The sequence below is a fragment of the Plectrocnemia conspersa genome, unplaced genomic scaffold (assembly GCF_051122295.1).
Source record: "Plectrocnemia conspersa isolate PC_06_02 unplaced genomic scaffold, ASM5112229v1 ptg000012l, whole genome shotgun sequence".
In the NCBI taxonomy this organism is placed as follows: domain Eukaryota; kingdom Metazoa; phylum Arthropoda; class Insecta; order Trichoptera; family Polycentropodidae; genus Plectrocnemia; species Plectrocnemia conspersa.
The window spans coordinates 29,547,301-29,573,694 of record NW_028277176.1 but is presented as its reverse complement, the minus strand read 5'-3'; the positions used below and the strand labels follow the sequence as shown (position 1 = coordinate 29,573,694).

The 26,394-nt window shown below is 31.5% G+C and overlaps 7 protein-coding genes across 8 annotated transcripts; 3 read left to right on the top strand and 4 right to left on the bottom strand.

Moving 5' to 3' along the window:
• Window positions 1-1,341: 1,341 nt before the first annotated feature.
• On the top strand, window positions 1,342-2,241 carry LOC148228901 (histone H1-like). The gene has a single exon (XM_088200798.1). The coding sequence runs from the start codon at window positions 1,366-1,368 to the stop codon at window positions 1,978-1,980; it is 615 nt and encodes a 204-aa protein (XP_088056924.1). The 5' UTR covers window positions 1,342-1,365; the 3' UTR covers window positions 1,981-2,241.
• A 606-nt stretch (window positions 2,242-2,847) lies between these two features.
• Window positions 2,848-3,176, bottom strand: LOC148228900 (histone H4-like). The gene has a single exon (XM_088199620.1). It carries the CDS (start codon window positions 3,174-3,176, stop codon window positions 2,865-2,867), a length of 312 nt encoding a protein of 103 aa, XP_088055746.1. The 3' UTR covers window positions 2,848-2,864.
• A 4,173-nt stretch (window positions 3,177-7,349) lies between these two features.
• On the bottom strand, window positions 7,350-7,767 carry LOC148228899 (histone H2B). The gene has a single exon (XM_088199596.1). It carries the CDS (start codon window positions 7,722-7,724, stop codon window positions 7,350-7,352), a length of 375 nt encoding a protein of 124 aa, XP_088055722.1. The 5' UTR covers window positions 7,725-7,767.
• A 176-nt stretch (window positions 7,768-7,943) lies between these two features.
• Window positions 7,944-8,320, top strand: LOC148228898 (histone H2A). Its single transcript, XM_088200806.1, has one exon. It carries the CDS (start codon window positions 7,946-7,948, stop codon window positions 8,318-8,320), a length of 375 nt encoding a protein of 124 aa, XP_088056932.1. The 5' UTR covers window positions 7,944-7,945.
• A 3,105-nt stretch (window positions 8,321-11,425) lies between these two features.
• Window positions 11,426-20,028, bottom strand: l(1)G0020 (RNA cytidine acetyltransferase l(1)G0020). Of its 2 annotated transcripts, XM_088199531.1 has the most exons (16): window positions 19,890-20,028; window positions 19,725-19,819; window positions 19,503-19,662; window positions 19,132-19,431; window positions 18,927-19,069; window positions 15,862-16,138; window positions 15,577-15,792; window positions 15,284-15,514; window positions 15,076-15,221; window positions 14,848-14,995; window positions 12,674-12,963; window positions 12,412-12,614; window positions 12,181-12,350; window positions 11,867-12,115; window positions 11,650-11,798; window positions 11,426-11,585 (listed from the first exon to the last, which is right to left on the bottom strand). In XM_088199531.1, exons 1-16 carry the CDS (start codon window positions 19,995-19,997, stop codon window positions 11,486-11,488), a joined length of 2,985 nt encoding a protein of 994 aa, XP_088055657.1. In that variant the 5' UTR covers window positions 19,998-20,028; the 3' UTR covers window positions 11,426-11,485. The 2 variants fall into 2 exon arrangements, with proteins under 2 accessions (XP_088055657.1, XP_088055659.1); XM_088199533.1 differs by lacking the exon at window positions 11,426-11,585 and having other exon boundaries at window positions 11,674-11,802.
• A 2,069-nt stretch (window positions 20,029-22,097) lies between these two features.
• LOC148228896 (uncharacterized) lies at window positions 22,098-23,150 on the top strand. Its single transcript, XM_088200269.1, has 2 exons — window positions 22,098-22,588; window positions 22,653-23,150. The coding sequence occupies exons 1-2, from the start codon at window positions 22,250-22,252 to the stop codon at window positions 23,028-23,030; spliced, it is 717 nt and encodes a 238-aa protein (XP_088056395.1). The 5' UTR covers window positions 22,098-22,249; the 3' UTR covers window positions 23,031-23,150.
• Window positions 23,151-23,772: 622 nt separating this feature from the next.
• Window positions 23,773-25,965, bottom strand: LOC148228895 (uncharacterized). Its single transcript, XM_088200268.1, has 8 exons — window positions 25,754-25,965; window positions 25,552-25,689; window positions 25,365-25,479; window positions 25,210-25,294; window positions 25,016-25,148; window positions 24,719-24,949; window positions 24,506-24,648; window positions 23,773-24,437 (listed from the first exon to the last, which is right to left on the bottom strand). Exons 1-8 carry the CDS (start codon window positions 25,874-25,876, stop codon window positions 23,927-23,929), a joined length of 1,479 nt encoding a protein of 492 aa, XP_088056394.1. The 5' UTR covers window positions 25,877-25,965; the 3' UTR covers window positions 23,773-23,926.
• Window positions 25,966-26,394: the final 429 nt, after the last annotated feature.

The window sequence follows — 26,394 nt, the reverse complement described above, 5'->3', positions numbered from 1 at the left end:
GTAATTTAATTGATAGGCGCTATTGAAATTATATGCTGTTCTCAAATGACTACGAAATTCATCTTGACAAGTGCGAAACGTCCATTCGCTGTTCAAACCCAAACTTAACCTACACGAATTTACTAAACCCAACTTGACCTAATGAACGTTAGGCGAACGAGGTATAAAACACTTCGTTTTCGATACTCAAAGATCATTCGAAAATAAATTGTTACTTTTCGCTAAAGATTTGGAGAACAAATCATTGATTGACTTTAAAGAAGTATATAGATATCGCTAAAAAAGCAATGCCCTCATTAGCACAAATTATTTTAGGACTGTAATATAAAATATAAGGGAATCTTTTAAGCGAAAATATCAAGTATTAAAAAAATAATAAGCAAACCTTACAATTGTTTTGAGGTAAAATATTTTTCTTGATGGATATAAAAAAAATTGTATTTCTCTATGATACTGAAAAGGGGGGGGGGGTAATATAAGTTAGTTTGCGATGTGCGAAATTATAAACTTTTCTAAGAGTTTCGCTTGAAAAAAAAACCGGTAGGCTACGATGATGTTTAATTAACAATGATATTACTCAAAAAATACTTTGCAATTATTTAAAAAAAATCCTATTATATTTGCTAAATACTACATTACATTTTGAACAGCGTCAAATATTTTTTTTTGTAATCATTATTGATAATTAATATTGTCAACTGAACTTTGCATTTCATTTTGCGCAGTGTTAAATTACAACATCTTAATATTTTAATGTCATCAAAATGTAAATTTTATTAAATACATTTAATTGTAATTGAGTGCCTTAATTAAATATTCAGTAAGTGAATTATATACTTGTACTATATTTAAAATTAAGATCTACAATGTAATACAAAGATGACGATCGTAGTTTTATATAAGCTTGAATGATATTTATTTTAACGTTTAACCACTGAACTGATTTACAAGAACAATACTTTGTATTGAAGAGGGCGCATTTTGTAACGTGTATATATTTTTTAATGTGTTCAAAAAGTATTTGATTTTTGTAAAAACGTTTTTAAAATGGGCATAATGACAATGAGTAGAAGTACTCATGTACTCGGTCGCAGTTTGGCAATAGACTGCAATTTGTTAGTGTTATTTTTTTATTTTAAATATGGGGTGAAACCCTATTAAATATATTTATATGATAATTACTTATTATATATTGTCGATTACATCGTAAATAATAAAAATAATCAGCAATAAAGTTAAAAATCAAACGAATTGATTAAAAATATTTCGGGCGATTAAGTAATTTCGGCGTGCTACGTTTATTTTCAGGTAGTGAGAGTCAAGTCGATACTGTCCATTCGTTTCGAACGAGACGACACGTTTGCAATGGTAAGCATCGCAGTAGCAAGTCCAGACCCAGCTTCTCCAGCGAAGATGACCAAAGCGGTTGTAGAGAAAAAGCCCGCTAAGAAACCGACGCACCCGAAGACCTCGGAGATGGTGAACAAGGCTATCGCAGACCTGAAAGAGAGGGGAGGCTCTTCTCTGCAGGCCATCAAGAAATACATCACTGTTAACTACACAGTCGACGCAGACAGAATGGCTCCTTTCATCAAGAAATACATCGTCTCTGCCGTCGATACCGGAGCTTTAATACGCACCAAAGGAAAAGGAGCCGCCGGTTCCTTCAAACTCGACAATAAGACCAAAGCAGCAGCGATCAAGAAGGACAAGGAAGATGCCAAAAAGATTGGAGTCAAAACTGGAGGCATCAAGAAGAATAAGCCCATAGCTAAAAAAACGGTGACCTCTCAGAAGAAGGTTGCTAAAGAAGCCACTACTTCGACAAAGAAGATTGCAGCCAAACCCAAGAAGATGAAGACGCCAACAAAGGCGAAGAAATCCAACAAACCGCCCACGAAGCCCAAAACGCCGAAACCCAAGAAACCAGGAGCCTCCAGAGGTAGACCATCAATAAAGAACACCGCCGTCAAGAAATAAATGTACGTAAATACCCTCATATCTTTTGGAAAAGGCCCTTTTTAGGGCCATTATTATTTTTCAATCGGTTTGTAATGCTTCCATAAATTCTAATAAGAATATTTATCTAGTGCGCAATTTGATAATATTATTTTAAACTGTTTTGCAACTAACACTCACTTTATCCAGTCGCAGAAATGGAATCAGAGTATGAGATTTTTGCATTTATTACTCAATTGTTCCGTAATTTAAATAAAGTTATGTATGATGACTGAAAATTATCACATTTTGCCTTTTATTTTCAAGCCAATATAAAACCTTTCCGTTCATTTCTGATTTTTTAAACATATTTCTTTCTGTAGTTTCAAAAATTCCAAAAAAAAATAATAATAATATTTATGACCATCATGAGTTGACAAGTTTTTCCAATGCGTCACATATAATCAAAATATTTGGATTAACCCAGGGCACGCATGCAAGAGGTGACACGTAAAATAATTTAGCTGGCACGTGAACAAATTTCAGTCAATTTTTTACCTAATATGTAACTCATGGATAGAATATCCAGACTCTTCACTTTATATTTATTTTTTTGTACACAAATATATTATTATGCTGCAAAACTGTTATTGACATTTGTTATCATTGGAGGTTGTTTGTTTTTGCTATTAGACTCAGCAGACGTTCGAAAAAATATATATCTGGTGCGCTCGTTCAGCCATATCGTGTGTTTAAAAAACACGTGTGCACTTTAATTATTCAAGTACATTGATGTACTTGACTAATTCGCTTTCGATTTTACGTATCGCTATAGACTAATAGCATGAATATTTGCTAACCGATTGAATGTTTAGTGGCCCTTAAAAGGGCCTTTTTTTATGTCAATTGTTTGATTAGTCAGTAGTTTAGCCTCCAAATCCGTAGAGGGTGCGACCTTGTCTCTTGAGAGCGTAGACTATGTCCATGGCAGTCACGGTTTTTCTCTTGGCGTGCTCGGTGTAGGTGACGGCATCTCTGATGACGTTTTCTAGGAAGACCTTCAGCACGCCTCTGGTCTCCTCGTAGATCAGACCAGAGATACGCTTGACGCCTCCTCTGCGAGCCAAACGACGGATAGCCGGCTTTGTGATGCCCTGGATGTTATCTCTCAACACCTTCCTGTGACGTTTGGCTCCTCCCTTTCCCAATCCCTTTCCTCCCTTTCCGCGACCAGTCATGTTGGTGAGTAAGAAGTCGAACCTCGCGGCGCAAGCAGCAACGTATCTATGATTAGGATTTTTTCAGCACCTGAATTTATAGACGCATGTTGTCCCTCCACTCTGCTTCATATCAACCAATAATATTCGAACATCTGTTACTCGTTAAATTACCTATTAGACTAAATCATATAGCTTACAATAAATTAATATGAATTGTAACAATTCTATATAATATTAAAATAAATAATTAAATGTAATTTATTGTTGCATTTCTTAATATAATAATAAATTATAGTTTATTTCAACAATCGCAAATAAGGTAAAAGAAAAAGAATACCGAATAGTAAATTTAAAACTAGCATAAAACTGGCAAAAGTAATTTAAATTAGGACACTTTAAAATATATTTTTTGCAGCTTCAGAGATTAAGTACTATCAATAAGTATAATTCCTTTGAATTTATAAAATTGTATAGTATATAACATAATTTGCACTTCCTAGACCATGGGTTTTTATCTGATTTTAGTGGATGTTTTTATTTTTAACTTGATTAAATATGTTACCACAAGATCTCATATTTCACCATTATGCGGTCACATTTCTAATACATATTGAATCAACAAAGTTAAAATAATTGAATACATACCGCATATGTATATGTACATATAAACATATGTCAGTTGCTTATTTTTTGGTTCGCTTTTAAAAAATGCCCATCAGAACTTTGTTGCTCATTTTTGTTGAAGGATAATTCCTCTTCTTCCAGATTTAGATCCAGTTCTTTTCGAGTAGTCTAATACTATTCCCGACCAATTAGAGAATAAGCTTATTCCATATATTACTCATCTTAGATATTGATATTTTATTACTAATATTATTAACGGTTTTATAAATGTCATACTATGTCTAAAAATACGATTTAACGTTTTATCTATCTATTATTAATGAATTATGTATCAAAATTACGGAAGCTTATGGTCAATTCCGTCAAAATTAGGCTAAGGGTCGTGTCTACGCCGATAAACCCGAACATTTGAGCGCCTAAAAACCAACATCCGTCAATTTATAGCTGAGATACCGCCCGAAATGTATGAAATAGTGATCGAAAATAATCCAGAGGCGGCCATTTATTTAATATTATTTTTCATAATTAATGAAATATATCAAATGTTCAATTAAAAAAATACGAATATGTCCTTAAATTTGTGTTTTTTAAGTTCATTAATCACCCTTATATGTATTTGGAGAAAGGAGAAATTATTTGTATATTTCATTAGAGTCACATGACGGAGACCTGGTGCATTAAAAACTTACAATAAAATATTAAATGGTAATACTTTCCGATGATGTTTAGCTATTGCATATAATGATGATGCGAAACGAGTCTTCAAAAATTGCTTTAGTCATTCATGCTCTTAAATATAATATAGTAAAGCTTTGAAAATGGGCTCTTTAGACACTTGGGTTTTCGCCGTTTATTATATACATATATACTATAAATTAGAAGTGGTTTGATTTTGAGACCCAATTATAATTCATATGAAATTAATACAGAAATTTTGTTTTAATATTTATATTAGCCACTACCGTTAACTTTTAAAGTGCAAAAGAAAAAAATTGCGTGCTCCAGTGATGTATACTCAGTATACATGTAAAAATCTATCGATTATGTAATATTTAAGCATACCAATTTGTGAATGCTGAAATTTATTACTGATAATAAAGCCCTTATCAGCAACTAAATGAGTCTTTATAGCAACATGAATATTTAAAATATTATATTTGAATAGTTAAAAATAACTAATATTTTACTTTTTGCCAATATGGAGTCAATTTTTTTTTTGATATAGTATTGTTTTATTATTATAAAAATAGTTCACGATTCATTTATGTGGTTTCCCACGATTTTGGACTAGATTAAAAATATTAGCCTGGAAATTTACATACATATATGTATGTATTAAAAAAAGAAATAAGATAAAATAAAAAAATAAGTTAAATAAAAAATAATACAAATAATTGTTATATTATGGAAGCGAAAACATATAATCAAAAAATAAACGAAATAGGTCATTTATAGCTATATAGTATGTATAATCAGAAAATAAGTCATGATAGCTTGTATAGATTATTTCTCGTTTCATATGAAATAGTCGTTTTTTAGTAAGATTATTCAGAGCCAGAATCAATATCAAACGGTTAGAATAAAAATAGCATACGGTCATAATAAACATATAAAATAATCAGAATTAAAATATAGAACGATCATATATTTCAAAAAAATTACCACATTTATAAATATAAATGGGCAATAAATTATTTATTTTAAAAATATCTTATTAAAAATATCGCACCAAAACAGGCGTTGGTCAGAATTTGAACACCCAATGAAAAACTTTCAACAAATGTAGGACGCGAAGGTATAATATTTAGAGCGACGTATGAAGGGGAATAACGACAGAGCGGCAACGGAGATCACTCGTGACTTGGTATTGCCATCCGAAAATGTTGCGAGCCCAACCGAATAAGTTGCCCCTAAAACACCTTGATGACGACCATGTATTTTTATACTGAACATCTGTCAACATAAAACTGATATTGTCGTTAAAATACAGATCATATAATATAAATACTGACACTTCTTTATAAGTACTAACCAATGAACTGGAATAAATACCGAACTGAAAAAAATGTCGCTGATCATCTGTCAAAATAATTTTGAGCATTTAATATAAATTCTGACTAGTCCAATTTAAATTCTAAACATCTAATATAAATTCTGACCAATTGATGTAAATTCTGACCTTTTAATATCAATTCTATTAAAACTACTTTATTTAGAAATGACTGTATTATTTTTGGAAAATTTTGAAAATTTATTAGATTGTTTATATTAGAATTATTTTTTTACACCTTATTATTATTTTGCAATTTGTAATTGAAATTTAATTTGACCGCCATAGGCGGGCGCCTGCTTTGCCTGTGCGTAACTCTGGCGCTACAGAAAATATATCTTAACTGAAAAATACATTCCCTGTAACATCACATGTAAATAAATAATAATATATATGTAAATGTAAATATTACTACGAATAGAAAAATTTAAATCGTATCATTTTACTAGCATATAAAGTATATTCTTACTAGTAAAAATATATATCTACCGGTAAAAATGTGTTTCGATATAATTTCACTGAAATGACATATTTAAAAAAATATTATTAGAATACATTTTCATTGAGGGATAACCCGAGAATCAGTGACGTTATTTTAGCTATTTCCAGGAGAAGGGGGGGGGGGCAAACGTTGGCCAGTTAAGATTTATAATATTTCAATAAAAGTCATGAATTTTTCTGTTCAAATTCATAGGGAGGCAAATGCTCCCATCTGCATCCTTCCTTAATTGATGTCTCGCATTATTAAGAACAGTTAATTTTCTACGCATGGTATTAATTTCCCTACAATATAATTAATAGTTTAGCCTGTCTTAAGAAACGATCGATAAATAATTCCCCCAAAATACCATCATATTTTTTTCCTGTGTAAACTTGGTTTCATCATTGTCTTGACCTCTTCAGGTTATCGTATCCTATTTATTTCTCATTCCAGGTAATGATTTTCTTTTAGAATGGTACCTTATTGTTTTTGAGAACAAATGAAAAACATACTTTGTGACATTGCTATTTTTTCTTGCGGTACCCATTTTTAAACCTTTTTATAGTATTCAGTGTCCAGTATCCAGTGCAGCTCATTTTCAAGTTTAAAATTGCCAGTACGAAATTTCTCTGTCCACAACTTTACAGTTCTTCGACTAACAGTACCCTCGCCAAATCCCTTTAAAAATAAACACGTCTGACTGATAATAAAAAAAACATATGAAGTAAGTAAAAAATATGGTTATTTATTACAAACGTCTTGATACTATAACGGTCCGTTTTCAGCTCGTTGATACTAATAAAAATAGGTATGTAGTCATAATCTAAAAATAAAGTAAATGCGTCATATACAAACATTATGTAAATGTATATCAATTGACGGATAATATACAGTAGTAATTGATTAAATTTAGAATGTCTCGATTAATTAAACTTTGATTTAAATTTTAATATTTAGCAATGAACAGCATCCAAAACCGAAAGAAACATGTGGTGGCCCTTAAAAGGGCCTTTTCAATCGATGTAGTAATCTATGGTTACTTAGAGCTGGTGTATTTGGTGACGGCTTTGGTGCCTTCGCTAACGGCATGCTTGGCCAATTCACCAGGAAGCAAGAGTCTGACGGCGGTTTGGATCTCCCTGCTGGTGATAGTGGAACGTTTGTTGTAATGAGCCAAACGAGACGCTTCGGCAGCTATGCGTTCGAAGATATCGTTGACGAAACTGTTCATGATGCTCATCGCTTTCGAGGAAATTCCAGTGTCTGGGTGGACCTGCTTCAATACTTTGTAGATGTAGATGGCGTAGCTCTCCTTCCTCTTCTTCTTGTTTTTTCTCTTGTCAGTTTTAGTGATGTTCTTCTGAGCCTTGCCAGACTTCTTCGCCGCCTTTCCGCTGGTCTTCGGTGCCATGGTGAGACTTTGCTGTGACGCTGCGTCAGAACGAATGAGCGCGTGGCGCAAAACACCACCTGTATTGATTACTAACGAGTTATACAAGCGATTCGTATATCACGTAGGCGGGGACGCGCAAGCGCTCTCTCATTAATTATATAATATTGCGAGAACTGGCTAAATTTATTCTCTCCGTCGGAGTTCCTTCGAATCGGTCGTACGTAAAATAATCGATTATCATGTCTGGACGCGGAAAAGGAGGAAAAGTCAAGGGAAAGGCGAAGTCTCGCTCGAATCGTGCTGGACTTCAGTTCCCCGTCGGTCGTATTCATCGTCTTTTAAGAAAGGGCAACTTTGCTGAAAGAGTCGGCGCTGGAGCTCCAGTATATTTGGCAGCTGTTATGGAGTATCTAGCAGCTGAAGTTCTCGAGTTGGCAGGTAATGCTGCTCGCGACAACAAGAAGACCAGAATCATCCCTAGGCATCTTCAATTGGCCATCCGCAATGACGAAGAATTGAACAAGCTCCTTTCTGGAGTCACAATCGCTCAAGGAGGTGTCCTACCCAACATTCAAGCCGTTTTGTTACCCAAGAAGACCGAAAAGAAAGCATAAATTGACATCCAGATTTGTATTGACAAAAGGCCCTTATAAGGGCCACCAAATTTAAATCGGTTATTTTGGTTCCTGCTAAATTATATAACCAACTAGTAATTAAATATTTTAAACGGAATAGATGAATGCATTCACAGACATTATAAGCTGTACCTATTCAGAAATTAGATAACTACCTGCCAAAATGATATAAATAAGATTGTATGTAACTTTTCGGAGCAATCTCAGATCAATACACGGGCTACCCTTTTATATGGTACGTGGCATATCCTTCTCTTATAAATTTGTCAACTGTTCTATTAAAAGCAACGTATTGACTCCGAATGTCAATCTCACAAATTTGTTAAATATTGATTTTTTGTTACCAATAAAATTTCTGACCTATGACATTTGAGTCATTTTTGTGAAAAAATGATTTTAACATAATTGCAAATTTAAGAAAAAATTTAATTGTACTGTGAATTACACAAAAATTTTTTTTAGTCCGGTTCCTTTATTGTTTCACTGAAAAATACATATTCACTGTATTATATACAAAGATACAAGTTTTTTTTACAAATAGTGGGATATTTAAGTTTTATCTTAAGGTCGAAAGAATTCTTACTATCTGGAAGCAAAAAGTTTATTCTTTATAAAAGTTTATGCATGTGTTTCATTTTTTTTGTCGTAATCACCGATTCCTGAGATTAGTGGATTTGAATACTTTTATAATATTTTTCAGTTTGATAATAACAATGTTCTTTAATGGTAGGAGTTGAATATCTGGTACACAAAAAATAATACATGTAAAGAAGTAAACAAAAAAAAGTCAAAAATATCAAAATTAAATAATATGAACCGGACCAGCTCCGGGATAATATGATTTTTTTAATAATTTGCTAAACGACAGCAGTAAACTGAACTGGTGTTAGTGAATTGGTATGGTATTTTAATTGAAGAGGGAAGTAGCTGCATTCTCAGTCTTCTATTTCTCGGTAGCCGGCGTTGCTAGTCATGGTTTCGAGTTCGTACAAACTCTCGTATCTCGCGTTGTCGGAATCTCATGTTAGCTTTATTTGTAGATATTCATGTCTGATTGACTTACCCAGTTGGTACAAATTTACCCCGTTGTAACACATTGGAAATACGCCTGTCAGGCTACAACAAAAGATTAAAAATAATTAAATAATATCTGCTTTGTTTTGGACCTTCCAATGTACCTATATGGTTTCCACAATCTATGCTTCAAATAAGGAAACATTGTTACTGCATTACACTTATTGGCGAAGTTCATACAATTGAAGAGATGCTCATCAAGCCTTGTGTGAAATATATTGTATCACTCATTTTAAACAAGCAGGCTGCTGAACCTAGATGCAGCACAATTTAATAATATTCTAAAATGTACGATAAAAGACGACGCCCTACATTGTATTAGTATCGCATGCCACGCAAAGAGTGATCTGAGATTTTATTTGTCTTATATTATTAAATTCTATATACCCTACATAATTGTAAAAAAATTTAGATAAAGAAACCGTGATATAATACATATTATAATATTACAAAACATCTAAGATCAAAAGAGGAAATGTACTAATTGAGTTTGCTTGTTTGTTGAATACTATAATGTATAATCATATACATATGTTTTATGATACCCCGCACGTGACAAGTGCAGGTGTATCGAACATTTAAATTTTACTAAAACCATATCGATTGTTTTTGATAAAAAAGTCTATCACAAAATATTCGTGATTATATTTACTAAGCCCGGGATTTATAGATATTATAAATCATCTGGGATCGGATTTCCAAGTCTGTTTGTAGTAATGATTATATTTGTATATATTTAATTTCAGATATTTTCAAAATTTTGTGTTGGATATATTATACATAGTATATATGTATTTAACTTTTATATTCCGCCATTGGTTTCGCAGGTAAAAAGTTCCAAATTACTGAACTATTTCATAGCTCCTATCTTGATTCTATTCTTTATGATTAAATAGTATTTTTAATATATAGAAAAAATATGTTCACTTGTATTGTTTTGTAATTGTAAATTACAACATAACAAATCGCATACAATTTAAAGTCCCGATGAACAGAATGATAACATAATAAATTTTAAATATGATCAGCTGTTCTTTATGGCACAGCTGTTTTCTGTTTACTAGTGGGCTTTTAAACTATCGACTGTTAGTTTGACGGAAATTTTTATTTACCATTTATTTTGAGTTAAAGGGTTATTAACTAAGGTAACCAGATATCCTCCTCAAAAAAATTGTCCTTTTTTATCCTCTTTGAATAAAAAATTCCAGACCCTTTTTTTGAACTCCTGTAGCAATTTTTCCTTCTCAAAAATATTTTGGAAATGGCCTTTGAACGAAATTTTTAAAATGATTTCTTTAGTTCCCGCAGCAATGTTCTCAAACAAAAATTTCCGAGACAGCCTATTTAATTTTAGTTAAAATCTTGTCACCTTATATTTATTACCCATTCAATAGTTGGATTTTGGTGAGAATAGGATTCCAAAAGTTGTCAGATTTTTCTTACATTTTATTAGAAAATAGTTGAAAACAAGATTTGCCCGAACGAAGCTCAGGCTAGTTAGTATACAAACAAACTCCTTGCCCAAGTCACTGTCATATTTTTATTACATTATTAATAATACCCATTTGAGTTATAACAAATAAATTAGCAACAATTTTATCGTTAGTTATTTTATAGTAATTAAATTTAAGAGCGCAATTTAAATGAGCAATATGTAAAATAATTGTTCCATAAAACGAATTATTTGCACAGATTAGATGCGAGTGAACATGTATTAGTCAAAAAGTGTACACTGAATAATTATCTGCAACAAATCCCTTTACGAAGAAAAATCCGAAGATTTACCTTACATAAATACACAAACAATTCGTTTTATGGAACAAAGTATTTATTTTAATGAACATATTTCTCAAAATAATTCCCTGTTAAATAGCACCAGTAAATTAATAACATTATAAAATTACAGGAAGATTATTTCAACTCCAGACTGGTTCTGCATTTCTGTTCATAATAGTATTTTCTAGAAACTTTACTTCTCACTTTTAGAATATAAATAAATAACACTGCATATTCATTGTAATATTTTAATAAAATATTATATTTAAAACATATAACAAAGTTATATTAACGCTAATGTTTTTGATGCTTATGTTTAGATTTTTTATTCTTTTTACTCGGCATTACATCAGCCAGTTCATCGTTTGGTGTTTCATTGAGCCGTTTGATGCCGCTGCAAATCAAAATAATTATTAGTATAAATATACATGAAATAAACAATAATTAGCTCCACAAACCTTTTGACCGAAATCAAATTGGTGTTTTTATTTTTTGTCGTAAAGTTCAGTGCCTGTTTCCAATCATTCTCGGATCCCTTTATTCGATACTGCTTTAGATCGTCATCCTTTAAACGCGCTACTGCTTTACGTTGCTTTTTTTCCAACTCCTTTCTCGAAATTATTACAGACGCAATGAGTAACTGAGCATATAAATATATTCTAATTAATTGCTTACCTTAGCAGCCAAGGTGAGTTCGTCGTCCAAAGACTGAGCTAAAGGAGCCTGATTTACAGTGTTATCGGACACTGAATTGTTAAAACCGATACTCTTGGCTACGTTTCTTTCCAGAACATTGTTTAAAGCCGTATAAAGTTTCTTACAGCTATCGTAAAATTTAGCTAGTAATTGTGAAGCAGGCAATTCTAATTCTGAAGCGATCGAATTAATCATTTTATGTTGTAGTCCATAGCCCAATAAAATAACCTTTAAAATTTAATGCAATTATAATAAACTTTTAATATTTAAATATTATATAAATTTTATCTCACCTGTTGTAAAGGGTCTAGCTTAGCCGTTATACTACAATGGAAGAATAAGAAAGCAAGATCATTAGTTAAATCACTGATTAGATTATAATCGACCATCTGTCTAGTGTACGATTCCAATCTAGTTAAATCGTGCCCCGTAAAATATTGATTAATTAATTCTGGAGTCATATCTAAAAATATATTAATTTTAATAATCATATTATTAAAAATCCTCAAAGATTTTCTTTATACCTGTTTTTTTGATAACCACGTGATTATTGGAGATCGTCGAAAGACTCAAAGACACCGGGAATTTCTTGAACGATTTAGGCAATAGTTTAGTGAACCTCTTGCGAAAATCCATAAAATATTCTGGTAACCAATCGCTGGAATTTTCACCGAGAGTTCTTATCATAATGCAAGAGTTCTCGCCGGTTAGATCGTTACATTTTTGGCTAAAATACAGTTTTATATCAATTTTATGTTAATAGAAATATAGGAGCAAATCACATACCTGACATAGACGGGCACGTATTTTTGAGACTTCCAAAACTTTAAGAGTTGTTCAGTTAGACCGAAAGATGTGCCAATGTAATCTAAAGCCTCGGCTGGCCTTTCGGAGAGTCTCTTTAGGAGAGTGGGTGGATTTTTCCTAGGTTTAATCACCTCGTTCATCAAACCGATGTCGTCTTCATCAATTTTATTCATATCGTGATTTTCTTTATCTTTGCCTTCGTTGATGCACGGAATTTCACCCGAATAATAGAGAGCTAGTTGTTGCAAAGCTCTTTTGCCATAGCCCATCTAGAATTTTTTCAATTTTATTAGATTGTGAAACAGTAAGAACGACATGTTAAAATCTAAATTTAGATACTTAGATTGGTATAAGATTTTGCAAAAGGTCAATTTGGTGAGAATTTTTTTAAATGATCAGAATAAAAATAAAATCTCGGTCTGAATTTTATTAACTGCCTGGTCATAATTATATTATTCAGAATCAGAATAAATATCAAAAGGTTAGATTAAAAACAGGACAAAAAGAATTAAAATAATGAATGGTCATAATTACATTATTTAAGGTCAGAATAAATATCAAATAAAATAAAAATAGCTTATGGTCAGAATAAAAATATAGGACAATCATATGAATAAAAAAAATATTGTATTGTCATCCCCCCTATAACGTAGATTGGGACTTTGTTATAGGAATATTACGCTATAGGGGACTAGGAACCCATACAAAATTTGAGATTAGGTTCTTTCAACTGTATTTTGTGAATTTAACGAAATCAGCAAATCAAACATTTTTTCCCATTTTTTATGTATTAGATGACCTTGTATTTAGTTTGTAAACAAGAGCATGTGCCCTATGTTCTTATTGCGACATGCGCGCGAAGAATGTTATTGATTTTGCGAGTGCCAGGGGAGTCAAACGCAAGTTTTTTGAGTTAAAATGTGTAAGCCTACAATGAATAAATATAAATTTATTAAATTTATACATTATGTTTTATTTAGGATATTAATAAAAAACAATAATGGTAGAAATGAAAAAAGTTAAACATCTTAAATCGTGAAATTATGCATTTAATTACTGTCAGAGTCATCTAATATCACGTTCCGTTGAGACCTTTTTAATACCTTAATTTTATAACCACTTTCATTAATAACAGAATAATTTTCTTTATTGTCTTCTGTCTGCATTTCTTCTCGAATTTTATTTTCTACTTGTTTTTTTAATTCAGCAGATCGCTCTGTGGAACAATCGTTTTGAATAAATTATTATATTTACATGGGTTTTGCAATTAAATTTTGAAATAAAAAATTACTTAAGTTTAGAAAGATTACGTATTATTTTAAATGCACTAAAATTTTAATGTTGGATATAAAGTGTCTTATATCATATAATTAAATATATTTTATGATTCTTTAATACTTTTTTAAATTTGTAATGGACATGTATTACATAATTAAATAAATTTATTATAAAAAATTAGAATGGTTGAAACCCCCTGAAAAGTGTATACATAATGCATTGTGATGAATATCCCGTCACAGAATATGTCTAGCGAAGTCAAGGGACAAACAGTTACAAAAACTACACTATACGAGGGAATGCTATAGGAGGGACTGCCGCGTACGCTATAGGAAACTTTTTAAAGGGTTTACTGTATATAAATAATATCTTATAAAATATCTCGCTCGCACCTAAACTGTCACTCAGAACAGTGAACACTCCATGAATAATTCTCAACGAATCTATTAAATTGTATGTATGACCAATAAATTGCAATAAATACTGACTGAAAAAAATTATTCTAACCATTTGTCAAAACGATTCTTACCGGTTAATATCAATTCTGATGAATTAATATAAATTCTGACCGTTAATATTTATTCTGACCGCTTAAATTCTGACCTTTTAATATAAAGCCATTTTTTACGACACAATAACTACAGTAGTTTTAATCATATAAACATGAAACTTTTTATAAAAATTGATCTCGTATATATTTCAGCAAATTTTGTTAGTCAACAGAATCTACTATCTAATTTAAAAATAATATTCTGAATTCAAATATTGTTTATTTATGATAAATTAAGTTTACTTATCGGCATCATGTTGTATCGTGCATGTTCATTACACCTACAATATGATATTTTACGCATACCCTCAAGATTAGTACATACTTTTTGATAGTTTGGATGAGTTGCTATTCTGATGATACGAGCACCACACAATTGAGGAAAATCTCGATCGCCGAATTGTTCGCAAACGTTCCATGGAATTAAATCGCCGGCGGCTTTCTTTCCTCTGCCCATTCCGTCTGTTACAGACCTTAAAACACATTTTTTATTAGTCGAGTCAATGGGTTACAATCATACACAAGATTATTATTTTTATTATATAAAACTCACTTATTTGATAATTTTCCTTCCATACAAATTTGAACGACGCATAAAACTTCAGGCAGACTCACACTTTTCGGAGAAGTTGGAGCCAAAAGACAAAACAAATTATGAGAAGATGCATCAGCGAGCATTTGAATGTCATTTGGACTGTTCTGTAAAAGGTAACACAATAAATAAATTATTGAATCTTCGTATATTTTTATTGAAATTTTACCTTGTAATGACTCGAAACGTATATAGCGATCAATCTATGTAAAAACGCTTCGGCTGCTTTATGATAACAGAACAGAGCATCTCGATCAACGTAAAAGAGCTCACAAGAAGCCGGAGGCGGACAACCAGCGCCGACGCTCGGAGGCAGAGTCGCATCTAAGCAAAGCAAATTATTCAACCAGCTTTCTACCGGATCGCCTTGTCGATACCTGATCGGTTCGTCTAAAGTTAGCTGAAAATATATATTAGCTTTGAAGTCTGCTGATTATTTCAATATTATAATAAATAGCTTACCGGTGGAGGTGCATTATCTTTTTGTTGAATATGACTGAAGAGCTTAAGAGACAGTGATCGTCCAGTTCCTTCATAACCCGAAACTGTAGACGAAAGAAGGGCTAACGGCGAGCGCTGAATCACTTCTTTTACCAATGGTAATGGAATAGCACCGGCTTCGTCTACTAATACTAAATCGGCTGCACCCAACAGTGAATGATCATCGGGAGCAATGTACTGAAAATAAAGTCATTATCAATACGAGTTTTTTAAATGAGGATTCAATCATTTCATTGTTTAAAATACTTGTATAGTTTGTCTGGAATTCCTCGATACGTTAATTCGTACAATGGCCTTTTTAAATTCAGGATTCGTCGATCGGATTATGTTATAATCAGTGTGTTCTTGATATAGTAACGAATCTAATCCTTTCAATACGAACTCGAACAGACTTATCAAATTATCCGGATGCGGAGACGTTACATAGATATTGACGTAACCGAGAGCAACGGCTGCCGAAATGGCTAATCCAAGACAAGCAGATTTTCCTCTACCTCTAGCGGCCGTCAAACAATGAGGTGGTCTGAAAATACACAGTACTATAAAATCCGTCTTTGAATCGATTACATTAGTTTACAGCGATTTTGACCAATAACATTTGACAGCCAATTCTAATGTGAAAACGCACGCTGAATCCAAAATTAAGAAAGTAGAACAGTTTTCTGAACATTGATAAAATCCCGTATTTTCCATTCTAAAAAAAAGTGTTTTGACTTAATTGCAAATATTTCCGGTTTTACTTGGCCATTTGCAAAGTTTTTTATATCAAATTAAAAAATAATTGAATTTCATATTAACTGTCAATAATGATAAGTATATTGAACGTATATCCATATCAAGCTCTCATGTGTGTATATTGTATCGTGTGCTTTAGAGCTAATAACAAAACTCACTCGAGAAACTGACAATACAAATAGTAAACGGAGCAAATTGAACTTAAGTCATTTTTAATACCATTTGAAATTTATATATATATAACATTATAAGCAATAAAGTCAAGATAATCATTTAATGGGTAAAAATTAAATTTCGATATTTTTACTCGAATGCTTATAACTTCCATATTTTCCAACCGATTTTGATAAACAGCCGCTTATTATTTATGTAATAAATCGGGCTTCAACATCCAATAAAAAAAACTGAAACTAAAAACAAATTTTGGTACTTGTTAATTATATCGGCGCCACACTCGGGGGGACATTCGCCCCCTATACATTTAGCCAGAATGCATGTCATTTAATTAAATACTGTGAATCTTAATGAAATAGGAATATTAAAAGAAGCTGAAATGATGTCTCTGATTCTATACTAGAAATTCTCGGATTATCTCTCAAAGAAAGTCTCGAATCTATTTTATGAATGTATGGATGTTATTTTTTAATTTTTCTTTATACAAAATAAAATTATAAAAATTATTAGCGTTTCCTTTGTTTATTTTTGACGATTGTCTTCAGTAATAATATAGGTTTTATATAACATACCAAAATGAAATATATTTTTATTAGAATCAATGTTGCCAAATTCATACAGATGCATCCGAGCAGTGCATTTCGCGATAAATTTACGTCGCCTTGGAGCTGTGAACAAGTTAACGTGCTTTTTTCGAATCTGACTTCAAGGAATTCTTTCTGACATCGTCATTTTATGGCGCTTTTTTGCTTTCGCTCGAGTTTAATATTTACGATCTAATCTATGCTCCATGTCGAATCTTCACACATGATATTTTTCATTCCGAGTTATAAAATCCAGCTGTAATTTTTAACAGCAAATTTGTTTTTAACCCTAAGTCAAATGACCATTTACAAATCAAGGGTTCTCATTATATTAGCTTACACACAATACCTTTGTTTTTAAATCTATGTGAAAGAAATGCGGTGTGCCACTCCATTTAGGAGAATGTTTTGACAAATATCATACTCTCGTAAATTATTAAATAAACATACATATAATATAATTATAATCATTCGAAATAGTTAAAAGAATAATAGTAACATAAACAATAGAATAATAATAATATAATAAGTGTAAATAATATTATTTTTTTAAAAAGTGTATTTTATGTGTTTCGAATATATTTGTGCCGAACCCAGAAGGTTGACAACCCCTGAATTCAAGGATTATGAAGAATACTATTGGGTCAGTATACACATTCATTTTTATAATTATTGATAATGTAGTTTTAACAAAATGACAGTTTGAAAATTGTATTTATATTCGCGTGAGTGTGCGGCACACAGTGTTAAAAATATTGAAAAAAACGACCACCAACTGGCCAAATGTTGCCCCAACCTCCTGAGAAAAGCTGAAATGACGTTCATGTTGACGTCTCCAGACGTCATTGGTCAAAAACATTTGCAGATACATATATAAAAATTAACTGTTTTTCTGCCACAATGCGTATTATGTATTTATGCGCTCAGTGCTACATAATTTTAAATTTAAAAATGGTCATTAACATTTGGAAAGCACATGTTGACCTTCTTCACATCCCTAAAAGGCCTCAATGACGTAAATCATTTAGTCAAGCGTTTGATATTTATTTTATTTTTTATTTGTGCACGACATTATGTATGGACGTAGGGACAGCCCTGGCGCCGCTCAAGAAAAAAAAAGATTTCGTGGTTTTAAAACTCGCTATTAATTTTAATTGTTAATGCCTCTTTATAGATGACTATCAACCCAACACAGGTTGTAATATTTTTTCTTAGCGTAAATAATAGTTTTTGCAAGAAAAAAAGTTTTGCGTGGCATAAGTCGTGACCACATTGAGTGACAAAATGCTCGCACGGCATTAGAAAGGTTAAATATTTTTCAAAGAATTATATGTGTTTTCAATTTTCGCCATTGCGGCGCTGCTATTGATTAAATTAATTAAATAGTGAGTAAATCTTTGACTTTTATATGGCAGAACGTTTTTTACAATTTACACATACATACTCTAATTTTTATAAATTTGAAAAAAACTTTAGATAGAAATTGACATGTTCATTATTGTTTATGAAATAACAGGATAATTTTATGTATAAAATATCAATTCTTAATTCATTAAAAACAGCTTCGCGAAATTTTCGCGAATATCAAAATGGTGTTGGCCACTTTCGCAGATGTTAAATTTTCCTAAAAAATGATCCAAAATCATTGATAAATTCATAAACATTAATTTGATATAAAATACTTTGCAATCGGCCAACAAGAACCAGAGATATTTGCACTATTCTACTTTCCTAATTTTGGATTCAGTGCACAATTTTACATAAGAAATGACAAATATTTTGAAATTTGTAAGCTGGTATTATATTTTTAAACATTACCTCGGCTCTTTATCGGCTAATGTATTAATGAGCGTAGCCAATGCTGTTGCTTGATCGTATGTTTTACACAATCCGACTAAAGGTCCAGCGGGTGGAGAATCCGAGAGTGAGCCTATTAACTCCGTTAATCTTTCATCGACAATCTGAAAATATATGTAAATGTAGTTTTTGGAAACCTTTGTATACATTACAATAAAATACTAACTTCAGTTATATTTTCAACTGGAGTGACTTTGGCTGTGAGAGACGATATAGGTAAAATATTCAAAGAGTCATCTAACACCAAACATCTCTCGTTATCGGCAAGAGAGAGTAGAAACCGTTCATTAAATCTATTCGATACATGATCGTAAGCTTCCGTTCGGAACCTCGAATGAACGTCCATAGCTATGGAATGCAGCTGTCTCAATGACGTCATTGATTTAAGCAAAAATATAATTAATCCGCCTCCCTCTACCGTTTCAATAGTGCGAGCCATTAAGTTTGGAGTTAGAGCTTCAAAGTCCTATTTAAAACAGAAAATTTTGATAAAAGTTTATTTTTTAATTATTATATATAATATAATAGATACAGTACCTGAAGAACGCAAACTCCATACGTTTGACCCAAAATTGCATGACTCTCGGAATAATAACGACCGTGAATCGTAGTCGCTACTCTGAACGAGTCGAATAGAGACTCCTCGGATATGTCAATTTTACCTGCTGCAATCTTCTTAGCTCGTTTTCTTCCATGACTTAATTTAAAATACAATTTATTATAATCTGCACACAATATAATAAACAAATTTAAACTCACTTGCTGATGGATTCGTCCTTGTTCTTATAACACCAGAGTACAGTGGGACGCGCTTTCACCGTGGACTTGACGAGAATGTCGTAAAGAATCGGCACCTGAGGAATCGAATGTGTTCAAGTTAAATATTCGAGGGATTGACATGAAAATAGGTGATATCTGACATACCTGATCTCGTGCTTTGTCTCCCACGAGCAGGAGAAGCGTCCTGTGACGTAATTTAGCACCATTTTCAATTAAAACGCGAATGCGGTTGTCGATCTTCTTTTTGACCATAGTGTCGCTGTTCAAAACATAACCTAAAGACAGCACATTTAAACAATGTTGCCATGTGGTTAGTTTACCATGCGACTTTTTCACCAACTGTCAAAATCTTATTTTAATTCAATATAAAATCAGTTTTGAAAAATTGCAATCATTAATACTAATTGAAATAAATACATCTAAATGTATTTACTATAATATATGTTTTTAAACATTTAACAATAAAATATTTTTAGTTTAACAAAAATATTGTGTTTACAAAAATTTAACAAGGGGCCCACTCTTTTTTGCCAAAATAAAAAATTAAGCTTTTTGAAAAGATTGAATGGCACTGTACTACAGACCCTTGACATATTATTTTCTTCTCTTTTGTCAACAGTATTCTGTCCTGAATTAAGCTTTGAAAATTTCAACATTTTTCACTAATACCTGACTTGGAGACATTCACCCGTGGTGACCAGAGCCTACCCGAGGGGTGGGATTTATGGGCGGTCGTCCAGGGCGTCATTTGATTTGGAAGTTTGTAGCACAAACAATGCCGTCCAACTGGCAAAAATGAGTCTCCTGGGACATTTTGTTTCTTAAAAAATGTGGAAATGACCTTGTTTAATTTCTGCCGACATTCCTGAACTAACAAAATTTTCTCAGATAACATATTTTATTTTTTAGCTCTCACAGTATCCCAGAATGAACAAAAATTTTCGAAACGACTTTCTTTAGCTTTCACGGGATCCCTAAATAAACAAAAATTTCTGATTTGACCCTTAATATTTTGTAGTATACAATAAACTTGGATAGTAGATCCTATTTGTTTATACTCATTCCAAAGAATATATAAACATCTTCAAGAATTGTGACAAATTATCGACTTTAATTATTAAATTAACATTTAACAATATAATTTGTAACAAAATTTAAATTTTGAGAAGCACAATTCGTATACAAAGCGTATTGATTATTTTTCTTTATTAGTGATTGAGCACCATTGTTTGCTCTACTCATAAAATTAGCACCCTCATATCTTTACGTTTCACCCTCTACGTTTACTTAGTTACCATTACTTACATACTATTATTTTCCAGTAATTTTAATGTAGTTGAATATAAACCGTTCACTGAATTGTCGTATATTTTCGTAAATTCCATAAAAAATTATTAAATATTTATGGATATTGGTTCATATTTTTTATAATTTTCACGTATCGAAATACTTTATTGAGTTGGTCTTTTTTGTAATGTCTTGTGTTGTGTTCATTAGGATTGAATAAAAATGCGCTTGATTTATGTCGGCAGCTAGCGCCTTCTTTAGTCGAATTGCAAGGCAATTTATAATTTTGTCTTACATTTGGTGACTTAAATATCTGACAGATCCGTGCGATATAGTAACAACGTGCAACATCGTCATATTTAGATAGCAACTGAACTTCAGTTAAATATTTGCCATTATAAATTTTCTCAAACATTTCTCGATGTCCACAAATAGTTAAACAAGTTTTAAAAAGGGCTAACACTATCTTTCTATATCCTCTACCCGAAAAATTGATTAATATTGAAACCCGTTTTCAGCATCTTTATCGATAGTTTTATTATATTTCCAATTTCATAAATACAACAAGATAATGTGCGATTAACTTTCTCGCAATATACAGCATCAAGTGTAGGAGAACAACAGCCATAATTTTTCTATACTCATACATTTCGTAATCATTTTATATAATTTTTCTTGTAAAGCGTCTCGAGGAAATGGTTCTATTAGTCTGCAAGATGCAGGTGGTAAAATATATTTTCTAGTTCAGGGGCAAAATTATCATTCTAAAAAATGCCAAAGCCAGGATCAAATTATTAAATAAATAAATTAATGTTTTAATCAATAATAAATATATATATTTTTTCAAAACGCCCTTTCTTTCCTCCCCCCCCTTCCCTAGTGTGGGGTCTTGCATAACGTAGTTCTAGATGCAGTAAGCCTAAAATCATTATTATAATAAGTATGTAATTTATATCGAGCAATAAATAACGAATATTTTAAAATACATATACCTATTTATACATTTTTATTTTATTTCATTTAATTTACTATTTATACATAGGCAAATTTTGCGCGTTCTTTGGCCAAATATGTCAAAATATTCTAAACACTTGACAATCTAATATAGTTCATATATTTTGCATAAAAGTTGTTGTTTTAAAGAGAATTCTTAAGTTTGCTTATCTTAATTTTGATTTTTCTTTATAAGTTTGACTTTAAGTAGTCAAATTATAGCAATGAGACTTGGAAGGTGGTCTGAAGAAGTCGTATATAAGTTTGTTCGCGAATATGTCAAACAAAGATGTCTTTGGGACCGAAAAACTAACAATTACAAAAGCAAGGATGCTCGCAGAAAAGCCTATAAACAAATCATGGAAGCGATGGCAATAAACGGATTAGATGAAAAGATAATAGTTAAGAAAATAAAAAATATACGGACTACGTATTCGCAGGAAGTTAAAAAAATTAAAGACTTCAAAGACGCTGGAAAGATACATAAAACATCCTTAAAATGGTTTAAAATATTACACGGTGCTTTGAATATGACAGAAACACAGGACACACAATCTGATGAAGTAAGTTTAGGAATATTTATAATAATAATAATAGAAGGCTTAGAATAATTACATATTTTTTTAGGATGATCTAGCCAGTAATGAGGGTAATGAAGAACCGCTGCATTTGGTTACGGAGATTAACGAGACGAAAGAACAAATGTCTTCATTTCCTAACAAAACAGAAGTGAAAACGCCAACGCCCAACGACACGTGTAATAAGAATACCAAGAAGAGTAAACTTCAACGACTTAAAAGTTTAACAACACACTTAAAAGAAGTTAACGATTGGTCAAATAATCAACGCAATGAAAATGAATTTGATATTTTCGGACATCTTGTTGGAATTCAGCTACGAAAAATGCCCCTACAATTGGCTCTAGAAGCCCAGGAACACATTCGAACTTATTTGAATGAATTAGAATTCAACAAATCAAATGTATGTTCATCAGCAGTTCATTAACATTGAAGTAACATAATATTTCAAGTCATTGTCGACAGAAGATCAGAACATGAGTCTTAATAAGTTTTTTTATTAAAAATGTTTAACATTAATTCGTTTAAATAAAAAGTATATTTTCTGGGACTTGCGTTTTATTGGATGTTGTTTTCATGCAGTATTTAATAAATTATATTTAAAATCATATATTCAAGTATTTTGGCATATTTTATTATAAAATTTCAATAATATTAATATATATAACAAAGAAGATACAGATTATATATTTTTAAAAAATAAAAAGCAACTAGATATCAGTCAAGTTTGAATGCGAAATAATACTGAATATTTTAGAAATATAAAGCTTAATTAATAACACTAACAAAATTCAGCATCAAAGATGAATGAATTTGATAATTTTTTAAAATTCATCTATAACTGAACTGCCCCCTAAATGAATATTTAATACATTACCGAATTTTGAAAAAATGAATGTGGAGATCTGTCACACACAGCATGATAAGGCTGACTGACTCAGTAGACAGTGTTACAACTTTGACACAGTTTGTTTTTTACCGGGAAAGCCGCTTCTAAATATTCTCTCTTCTGTGATCAAATCCCAGTCAATACAGGAGCTGCTGCTTATTTTTTTAAACAAATTTTATTTTTCAAATATATTTTAATTAGAGCTTATTTTATTAGTTTGTTTCATTTTTCACCTTCTGGGCATACATATGTGAATATATAGGCAAATAAAAAAAAATCGTTTAAATCTAAATAAATTAATTTTATTTCCATGGCAAAAAAATGCACTTATTGCAATTACTAAATAAAAATAATACTCAAACGGTTCAATACGATAAAATAGTTTAAATGAATGATTACATTATTAGTCTTTATAATCTCGCAAATTTCTAAAATCAATACATCGGATTAATAAACGAACATTGAGGTTTGCTACCGGTAGGAACGTGATACTCCACAGACTTGATCGTATGATATGAGCAATTGTTCTTTGGTATTAACTTATCAGCACTTTGATCGTCTTGCTGAGTTACGTAAAGATTTGTATTAGAGTTAGGAATCACGCTATTGTCTTCGTTTATGTTCGGATCGCAGATCGACATCGGCTGCTGATTCACTGTCGTGTGAAGTTCCGCACTCGGTATAGCATTGTCAGTCTTCGATTTTCGCAATCTAGTCGGTGCTCTCTCGCCTGTGTGCGTTTTGTGGTGGTTTCGCTTATCTTTTCCGGACATAAATTTCATCGGGCAATAGTCACACGAAAAAGGTCTCTCGCCCGTGTGCGTCCTGTTGTGAATCGCCATATAAGATCTGGTTTTAAATCGCTTCTCGCATAACTTGCAAGCGTACGGCCTGGCGTCGGAGTGAACGCCCATATGTTTCTGTAAGTTTGCATTAGTATAAAATCTAAAAGATTAACAAAACAATTAATGTTTAATAGAAGTAAAATTAATATTTAATTAATTAAAGCTTGCCTCAATGGACACAATGTACAAGCGAAATTTTTAACTCCAGTGTGCCGAAGCATATGCAATTTGTATTCAGACGGTTGACCAAATCGACGATTGCACGGTTCACACGTATAAGGTTTTTCGCCAGTATGCAATAGCATATGAGTCTATAATAGATGAAAGAATTTAGTTATAGTTAAAAGAACATTTAGATATGAAAATGAGAAAAATACCAACGTTTAAATTAGACAATTGAACGAATTTTTTTCCGCATTCGTGACAAACGTATTTCTTGATGCCGGCGTGAGCTCTTTCGTGGTTTTTTAAAACGTTCAAGTATGCAAAACACTTTCCGCAAGTGTTGCACTTGTATTTACGCTCTCCTGAATGAACCCTCAGGTGGCTTTTGAGATTTTTCTCGTTTGTAAACTTCTTATCGCATTGACTGCATTGTATCGTATAATCCGGCTATAAAACAAGCAAAAATACATATAACTTAAGGATTTAAAAAATCGTATTATAACAAGATAAAACCTTCATTCCGAAATGCTTCCGCATATGAGCTTCCAGTTTAATATACTTATAAAACGATTTATCACATTTTTGGCAATATAACATAGTACTAGTACGCTTTGATGATTTCTTGTATTTTTTAGGTGATTTATTTCTATAAAAATAACATTTATCACAAATTGTATAAAACATTATAATACAAATATAACACTAACTCATTCTTCTGTTCGTTCTCAGAGTCTTGTCTAACTTGAATTTCGTTAGATTTTGCATTTTCAGATAATCGACTATTGTCACATTCTAAAATTATAAATAATAAAAATGATTTTATCAAAAAAATATGCTAACTTAACAATATAAACTAACTAACCTTTCGCGTTAGAATAGTTATCATTATTGATCGTAGCAGGTACATCAGTCTCAGAATTGTATTGTTTAACATCTGCATTAGACACTCCAGATTCAGTCTTAGTGTCCTTTAAGTGCTACAAATAATAAAAACATATATATGTAACGATACGCAGCTACTATTGTTATTTTGCAAATATTTAACATACTTGAATCGGCACAGATTTTAATCGTTCTTTCAACATTACGTCCGACTTTATGCATTGCAGTTTGAAATAATACAATCTATTAAGCAGTTCTGAACAATTGACACAAATACCCATCGGAAGTCCATCGTTAACGGTCACCTTAAATAATGAAGGTATGAATAAAGCAATAATAGTGTTAAATGCATAAATTGTTTACACATACAGCTACTGTAGTACAGTAAGAGTAAATATCGACGTTAATAATCTGCGGCTGGTCTTGTAAGCAAAGACAGGCTCTGCAAGTTTTGTTATTATTGTACAAGACGTCGTAGTCATCGTAATTCATCTTATATTTCAACGATGCCCTTCGCCGCAATTTGACAACAAACAATCAGCCATTCGCAATTGGTCAAAAGTCAATGTTATACGACCATTAATAATTTGACATTTATATGAGAAACTTATTGAATTATATATTACTTTTTTTGTAAAGTGGTTATTCAGGTAAATAATACGTTAATTATTTCATTTTTACCTAATGTTTCAAATTTAAATTTCATTTTATACATGACACTGTGCACAATAAAAACACTTCGTAGAATGTCTGGTAAAGGAAAAACATAATTCATAAATTGGCTTAGATTTAGTACCTATTAAAAAATTGATTCTTTCCTTTCAATATTTCAAACTTTTCACTCCATAATTCTTAAACGTTTATAACTTTTAAATAACATTGTTATTATTACACCATAAAATACTCTACGATTTTTAAGGAATTCATCAAATTGACCTAACCATTTTAAACAAGTTATAAAATTACCTTTTTTTATGAAATTCCACTCTATCGGTATGTTCTTGAAATGC